Here is a 9,292-nt window from a genome sequence, read left to right on the forward strand (position 1 = left end):
CTCTTTTCTAGTTCATTTTTCATTCCATCGATTGCCCTACACCACCACACTCTAACTATACGAGTCCACAATATATCTGAGTGCCTGAAAAGGCATTTTTTTCTTTACTTCATGTATAATAGTACAGACTAAAGCCAATACTACACAGTTTTTTTTATATCTGCAGGTTAACTTAAACACTTAAGTAATAAATGACTACACTGATCGTGATTGGGTCTCAACCACTGCGCATTTAAACACATAGTCACTCACATACCCTTGTGCGATCGTATCTCACTATCTCACTTAATTAGCTACTGAAGGCACTCTTACCTGCATTAGTGTGCGGACCTATCTGTGCCTTCCACAACACTATCAACTTTTAAATAGGCTATACATTACAGGCAACCTTGAGCTGTTTGCGCTTGACGATGCTTATCTGCCGCTGAGGTCACTGCATGAGATTAGGAGTATTTAGATTATTTGTTTTCTTAGGTAAAAGACTTTTTAAAAGAAAGAAGTACAATGGCGTTTTTCAAATTCCTTAAGCTTTTCTTAGTGTCTGATCAGCGGTTTCCTGGCAAAACAGGCCCGGCCAGGTCAAGCGGCTCAATGTTAGATGGATGCGAGCGATAAGTAGGGAAACACAGAAGGGAAGCATTTGTTGGAGACAATGCCATTCAGACAATGGGTGCTGGACATGCTTTTAATTCATTCAGAGATAACCGCTACCTGCTACATGGCATGCGATGCCAAATGGCCACAACGATGCAGAAATAGATTCATTTCAGACTAATTAGGCTAACAACCACTTTTTGTGTTAAAAAAAGAAATTCCATTATCGTTCCCGTGCAACTACAAGATGTTTCATTTACTCTTGTCGCAAATGGGACAGGACATATGATAGTTCTTCATCCCAGATACTGTTGTAATGTGTGTGATCATTGAGAACTGTTAGATTACAGTGCTCAATGTTACAGTTGTGCCTTTTTATTTTTTTTACTTTTAGTCAAAACCAAGTGCCCCCTCCACCCCCTTTTCAATACTGCTGCAGAGAGGGACACTCATATAGGGCTGAAAAAGGCAAATCCATCTTTTCATTTCATGCACCGAGAGAAGCACACAGTGTTTGTCTTGCCTACTGTGATTGCAAGGCAGTCTCTAAGTCCCTCTTTTCCAAGCTGTGTTGAAGGGGGCATGTGACAGTTTCCCAACAGGCAGAGCAGCCTTGGCACACTGTGCTCGGCTGGAGAATGTAAAGGAGGGTAAATTATAGGTAAGACATCATTACAAGCACGATCTTTGAAGGAGTACGCGGATTGGAACTAAGGTCTGACTTTAAATAATGCCTAATGCACTGTGCCATAGGTGTAAAAGTAAATGCACTGGTCAAGTGTAAAATGTGTACACTTTTTTTAATGTTACTAATTTATAATAAATAAATCAGAAAAAAGAAAATATTCAAGAAAATGTCTGGATTGATACTGAAGCCCTGAATGGAGCAGTAGCACCACCAATGGGGGGCCAGGAGGGGTAATGGTCGACAACTGCAAATCTGCTTTCTATATGCATAATAATTCATATGTATGAATTTAAGATGGATTAGCTACATTTATATACTGTATTTTGTATACTTGTTTTTTCCTAATAGAGTCCATTTTTTGGATATCTGTCTCACATCCAGGACCCCACCCTCAGATGATGGGCCATGTTTTTGGTCAACAGTTAAGTTGTTATAATTTAGTTATAAAGCATCTTAAAATCATTAACACTACATTTTACAGGGGGCTATAAAGGTGCTATAACTTATCACATCAATATATACTATACATTTTTTTCTTAAGTGAAATATGAAGTTCAAGTGTTGCCATAGCAGCATACTTAAACAAAGCTGTAACTCTGTTATGTCTTCGTGTCATATTAGTGCCCCTTGAAACCTCTTCCCCATAAGAAAACTTTACACAAGTGCCCCTTGAACGTAGATGTTCATTTTAATATTGTTTAACGATCGCCAGGCAGCATTTCAATGCCCCCCCCCCCCCCCCCTTTAAGGTTATTAATCTTTGCATCCGTTTTGGCAACCTAGATAATTCTACATGAATGCGTCACAAGCTTAAAGATGTGAAATGCAACTCTGTTAAAGAAGAAAAGTGGAGCCTACTACCAAGCAAACATTGTGTAAATTTAATTGCCATTATTCTCAATGATTCTTCTTTCACCCAAGTAATAAAACAGTTGTTTGTTTTAAAAAGCTCCTTGTTCTAATATTCATTTATACCTGATCGGCTGCTGTATATGCTGACCGAAGGTCTCTCCCCCCCCACCAACTATAAAACAAAAAAGTGAACAAAATGTGCAGCAGGTTCTATGATAGAGGTAGTAATTCTGAATCTAAATACAAATGGATGACAAGATTATCCCCATTTCTAAATTAAAGCATTTGACCCTTCCCTGAGTTTTACTAAACTGAAAAAGGTGCATTGAAGTGGATGCTATTGGTTGTTGGGCTTTTAGACTGAAATCGATGGGGTTTTGTTATTGATACATTTAATTAAAAGGCAAAGAAATCAGTTTTTTTGTATTTGATCTATGGACACACTGGTCAATCAAGTAAAAATTGCTTGTTTTCCATCTCTAGTTGATTGATCTGTGCCTCCATGCATCAAGTCCCCCTCTTATGAAACTTTCTGGACAAACCCCTGAAATGGATGCAGTTAACTTAATTTAAATCTTGTTTAACAATAACTTTGCAGCCTGCTAATGGCCCTCAACGTTAGGGTTATAAATCTTGCATCAGCTTTAACCAGCGTAAGTGGCTGTCTACGGTGATAACACGAGCTGGAGGCTGCATAGCTGAACTCTGTTCTGGAAAAAGAAATAAAGGGCTAATATCGAGCAAAGCTGGTGTGACACCGGTCGGCGTTTTTTTTTCTCTCTCTCTCTCTCAATGATCCTCAACAATAGTTGAGTTTAAAATGCAGCGATGGAATGAGGGATCTGCGGTTATCAGATTTTTTTACCTTTGCACATTCCTTAATTCCCTTAATTTCACTGCTCACACAGAATAATGCAATGTAATTTATATATATATAAAAAACATGTCTGGTTCAAATATTTTCGTCAAAGTCTAATATTTTATAATTTAACTTTTTTGATAAATAAAAACACACACACACCCACACACACACACATATATATATATATATATATATATATATATATATATATATACTTTTTTTTATTTTTATAATAAAACTGCAACTTGATACTGAAGCCATAACTGGATAACCATTGATAACCTATACTGAGGTTACCAATAACTATAAAGCACTTTAAAATAAATCCAGTTCCAGAAAGTGCTGCCTGTACCTAAAGACAGCCAACCTCATAACCTGCAATGAGTTGTCGCGATGTATGAGTACATTGATGGTTAATTGCATTTAGTTATAATGAACAAAAAACGTGTATTTTGAGTTCTGCGCCTTAAGATTTTAATTACTAAAGGTACCGTGAATAATGAATAACTCTTGCAAGAGTTAAAAAAAAAGTGTGACAACCAACACTCGACCTGCTACAAATCATTTATTTTAAATAAACTCCAAACACCATTCAGTTTCAATAAGCTCCTTCTAGGATCCGCTGCGCTCCGCAGCTGACCGCACACACCACCGTCCTATCACAGCCGTCCTGGAGCGATGTTCAGGGATCCCGCGGCAGAGATCCGCGCTACATCTGGGACGGACGCAAAATAAATAAATAAAAAAAAATCCTCCTCGGTTCAGGAGATCTTTTTTTTCTTCACCTGCTGCATTGTAGGATACAGCTAAGCTGCGCACCTGCAGTCACAGATACGACAGGCTATAGAAACCTGTCCTGGCTCCTCACGGCTGTTCCTGGAAATGCTCAAACACAGCAAAAGCTGTGCCAAATGCACATCCAGCGACTTCTGTTGTACAGGTGGCATTGCTATTTAGGATCAAGCCAGGCAACGTGTCATTTTGAATATCCCGAATGTTTCAGGAAGGCATGACACGTTGGACAGGGGAGAACGGCGAGCATCTCTCGCTTTAGTTACAGTAATCAGCTGTTTCTCTGCCAGGGTTGGTTGCATTTAAAAAAAAAACATGTTACCATACAGCAACTACACATCATTTAAAGACAGTGTGCCAACAGAAGACTAGAACCGGCCCGAGGTGCCAAGTTTCATAGGACTGCGCATACCCCGCGCTGCCGCTCCGGCTTACCTTTCTCCTCGTCCGACACCTTGGAGGGTTCGGCGCACGGAAATAATCCGGAGAAGAGGGCGAGAAAGGCGAGTAGGAAAAACTCCGACATGTTTCCGAAGAGCGGGCTGTATAAGTCGCCGCGGCGCTTCTCCCGCTCCTGCTCCTGGTCCGGGTCCAGTCTCCCCCTCCACCACCAAACCCGCTTGACGAGCGCCGTTATCCGGTGATGTCCGGCGGAACCAGTGCGCAGAACGGTGCGGCTCCCTGACACATGCACACCGCCGCTCTGAGCAGTGAACAGGCGCACCGGAGGGATGAGAGAGAGTCAGAGAGGCAGGGAGGAGAAAGGGGGGGGGACAGAGGGGCGAGGGAGGGAGCCGAGAGCGAAGAGGGGAGGAGTACGTTTCCTGTCTTTTCTCAATGATTTAATGCCGTTAAGGTGACGCAGCTCGTTGGGCATTAATCAAATCGTTTTAGCTCTGGAGACAGATGATCGGGTGTCGTTATTGCGAGCTCAGGCTCAGAGGGGGTCCTGAAGAAACGAGGGGGGACGACGTATAGAAAGTAGGCATGTGCCGTTTTTTAGATTTGTCTCACGGTATGAAAGAAAGCCTTGAGGAAAGTTTATGATGTATGACCGTATTGATGGAAAAATGTAGCATGATTTAATTATTCTCACTGCTGCCTGTTTGATATGTTTAGATAGATAGATAGATAGATAGATAGATAGATAGATAGATAGATAGATAGATAGATAGATAGATAGATAGATAGATAGATAGATAGATAGATAGATAGATAGATAGATAGATAGATAGATAGATAGATAGATAGATAGATAGATAGATAGATAGATATCCATTACATTTGTTAATAGCCTTTGGGTGCTTTTTGTGTGGAACCATGGTCCCCAGCATGAACCACTGATGGTTCATAGAGGGCCTTTAAAGGTATCAAATATGTGCAAATTGAATATGAACTAATTAGCTCTCTGTGATGTAGAGCTAATAAACTCCAGCACCGTGAACTATTTTCATCCTATGCACCTTTCTTTTGAAATGTTTTAGTTGAAGCCCAAACGTTTGTGCTCGTTCAACTCGTCTTCTTTTGACGAACAGCGAGTCGGAAACAAGCAAGTCTGCTTTGATCTCGGAACGACAAACCCAGCTTGAGTGCGTTTAAACTCCATGTTCAAAAAAAACACTGGGATTCAGTCTGAGTTAATGATAACGGTGACCCAGCTAATGTTTAGTAACTATAATTAAGCATTTTGTACTTTCAAACACTTCCACTACATTTTCATTTAAGGAAATACTATAGTGGTGTGTGTGTGTGTGTGTGTGTGTGTGTGTGTGTGTGTGTGTGTGTGTGTGTGTGAAATATTTGATGGGACACAAATTGACAAGAAAATGCACATAAACAGTTATTTTTTCACAGTATTAAATTGGAGAATTGGTCAAAAACCTCAAACTTTCCTACCTGGAATTCCAATTTTGCATGACATTTCAGTCAATGTTTTCCCTTTTTAAAATTTGTAAATTTCAATTCTTGGGTAAAAATGTAAAACATAACTAAACGTCATCCTTAATCCAATGATGTAACCTACCAGCAGACTTTTTTTCTCCTTTCTGACATTTACCATTGTTTTCAGATGGTGGTCAGCATGGTGGTACTTGGGAAAACGCAACATTTACTGATGTTTACCTCGTTAAAAAAGTCTGAAAAGGAATGGTTTAATATATAAACTTTTTGTTGAAGTTTTGCTCTTTACTGAGTAGCACTGGCAGTTTATCAAACTGATATCACTTGGTATATGTCAGGATATCTGCTCGGTTAGGACCTGCTGTCAGCTTCCAGAGGGCCATGTTGATGAGAGCTTGTCAACTGTTGTATTCAAAGTATTCAATTCAGCTCACTTGAAATATATAGTGACAATTATTAAAGCAAATCCTCGGTCAGTAACTCATCAACTTTAGGATCCGAATAGGTAACAAGGGTATTGAAGGGATTGTGATCTTTGTCCGGCTTGAAGGTGTTTCAAAACTACTGACCCTCTGGAATCATATACATTCATTTCTGGTTTCACAGATAATGGTTAGAAAAAAGAGAAAAATGTCCAGTGAGCAGGAGTGCTGTGAATGAAAATGCCTTGTTGATGTCAAATGAGAATGGCCAGACTGGTTGGAGATGATAGAAAGCAAACAGTAGCTCAAATAACATTTTGGTACGACCAGTTTATTTAGAATACCATCTTATTTGGACAGCAGGTGCTGAAAAATAAGAATTGAGCCATCCTGCCTTGTAGCAAAGGTTCACACGGGTAGTCGTGTAATGGAATGGGAGATATTTTCTGGCCAGACTTCAGGTACCAACTGATGATCATTTAAACACCACAGCAGACATGAGTACTGTTGCTGACCTTGTCCATCCCTTTAGTCCACAGTGCACACATCTTCTGATAGCTACACAATAAATCTGAGAATTTTTTTTTTTTTTTTTGAGAGGGACCAAACGTTATCTGTTTCTGAGTAGGTTTTCTTCCATTTGAGTAAAGTTATACTCAGACAAATTTGCTGTGTACTAGGGAAATGCACCATGTAACAAAACTCAAAATTGTCTAAAATATAACTACACTCAAGAAATCTCGATCCAAAAGGGCACGTTTGTGATATGGTGGAATATGAGAGTGGCTTCATGATTGTGCAGCTAAAACATTTCCACAAGCGGTGTGATGCTATCTTCTCAATATTTACCAAAATGTCTATGCTATATTCGTGATACCTTGTTGAATCTATGCCACAAAGAAGTTAGACAGTTATTAAAGGGAAAGAAGGGCCATAGCTTTTTTAAATGTAGAATCATGGGTGGGGGGGGGGGGGGGGTTTGGGGGGTTAGTGCCTCTCCCAGTGGTCATTGGACAAGAGGCAGGGTACATCATGGATAGGTCTTCAGTCCATCACAGGGAAACACAGAGACTCACAGGACAGCCATCCATATGGACTCACAAACAAGGGGAAATTAGAAAGGGCAAATAATCTAGGGCCCCATAATCAAATCTGATATTTTTTTTTTTTGGGGGGGGGGGGGGGGTCAAATGGCAAACAAACATGGTTTTGGACTGTGGGAGAGAGCTGGCGTACCCGGAGAGAACATCTACAAAGACCCGAGTATGGTATTTGAAACCAGGACATACTTTCTGCAAAGCAACAGTGCTCTGAACTGTGCTAGTGTGCAACCAACTTAGCCCAGGCAATATAATCAAATCATATAGACAGTTTCAAATTAAAATAAAATTATGACTGCATAAAATTTTTGACATTGCAGCAAACCGTCATCCTGAGCAAGCGTGTGGTGACAGGGGAAAAGAACATCTCAACAGAATTTTGCTAAAAAAAAAAACATAGGAGGGGCTGACAAATTCTGGATAATACTAATTTATTTCTTACATAACAATTTGTCCTTCTTCACAACAAGAAATATTTTTAAGCAGTCAATCTTTTTCTAAGTAAAGTAAAAATGTGGTTGCTTTCTTTCAGACACTTGACCAGCAGTTTGCAGCAACAGGTAGGGAGTGAGCAGTGATGCATTCAGTCACTCTGACACTTGCTCTTGCATCTCGATAAACTCACTTTAAACCATGCAATACAATATTATATGTTTGCTGTTTTGATACCTTAATGTTTTAAAATCTTGGTATGCTGTGATATCGATTGGTTCATGCACTGTGGAGAGCGGCAATACAAATTCCAGCAATACCTCCAGAGTTCAAATACTGCAGCGATGGAAACAAGTAAAAGCTTCAGGAAGACAAATAAACTAATATTTCAAAACACCCCTGTAAAGTGTAATATAACAGATTACATAATTGAAATTAATAATTGAAATCTGTAATATAACAGATTACATAATTGAAATTTTAACAATAATGGCCCAACAGTCATGAGGTATAAATAAAATAAAACCATGGAGTGACTGGAAAATGAAGAATAATTGGTGCCATTATTCATGTCATTACCTCAAACTCATTTATATGATTTTTTTGAAGATGATTTCCTGACAGAGGGAAAGAAACAAACAAACACGAAAACCTTTTCAGTTTAAGCAGAACCTCTGTTTGGTAAGACTTTAGCAGTGACATTTGTTTTGCTCGGCTCTGACATTTTGTTTTCTCTGAAAAAGTAATGTCAACCTTGTTGACACAGTAATGATAAAAAGTGGGTCTAAAAGTATGCCTTGCTTTTGCAGTTTTAAAACGAAAACTCAGAAATCTTTAAAAAAAATAAATAATGAGATTAAATGGCTTCACTGGAAATAAGAGTTTGGCCAGTGGGAATCAATAGATCTGTTTGGAACGGAATAATTTGCAGATAGAAAAACTGCAAATAATTGCTTTTCATGTAGACCTCATTCAAGTCAATTCATGCATTCAGAAACCCTCAGTGTCAGCATGTAAAACTCGATTTAAAGGATTTATAGCAAACTGAATAAAACCTTTTATATCACAATGCCAAAATACCCTTGCAAGTGTAATTAGAATTTATTTTGCTTCTGCAGATTACAGGGCTTTTCAAAAGTCTGAATACGCCTGGAACATTTTTCACATTTTGTCATCGGACGACCACAAACTTACTGAATTTTACAAAAAAACTGTTTGATGGACAAACAAAGCATTGTACAACTATAAAGTGGAACAAAAAAATATACATGAGTTTTAATATTTTGTAAAAACATAAATCATTGCATTCATTCCCCTTTATTTTGGTACCACTAATTTAAATCAAGCACTTTCAATTGCCTTCAGAAGTCATTGAAATGATGAACAGAGTCGACCTGCGTGTAATGTATTCTTGATATGAATTCAGATGTTCTATGAACAAATAGGAGACCAATGAACAAAGGAGAAGATCAGGGATACTGTTGAGATGTTTAAAGCAGGGTTGGATTATAAAATATCACCCCAAGCTTTGAAGATCTCAAGGATCTCACTGTTCAGTCTATCAAAATAAAATGAAAAGAATACAATACAACAGCGAAGCTACTATGACATGCATGTCTACTCATAAACTGATAGGCCGGGCAAGGAGAGC

The 9,292-nt window shown here is 38.9% G+C and overlaps 1 protein-coding gene across 1 annotated transcript in view; it reads right to left on the minus strand.

Moving 5' to 3' along the window:
- Positions 1-4,505, minus strand: part of lrp1bb (low density lipoprotein receptor-related protein 1Bb) — a 394,708-nt gene extending 390,203 nt beyond the window's left edge. Inside the window, exon 1 of the mRNA XM_036139564.1 lies at positions 4,224-4,505. Coding sequence (XP_035995457.1) covers positions 4,224-4,314 — 91 coding nt within the window. The 5' untranslated portion in view covers positions 4,315-4,505. The remainder of the gene's footprint in view (positions 1-4,223) is intronic.
- Positions 4,506-9,292: the final 4,787 nt, after the last annotated feature.

This window comes from Fundulus heteroclitus, chromosome 7, assembly GCF_011125445.2.
Source record: "Fundulus heteroclitus isolate FHET01 chromosome 7, MU-UCD_Fhet_4.1, whole genome shotgun sequence".
NCBI lineage: Eukaryota > Metazoa > Chordata > Actinopteri > Cyprinodontiformes > Fundulidae > Fundulus > Fundulus heteroclitus.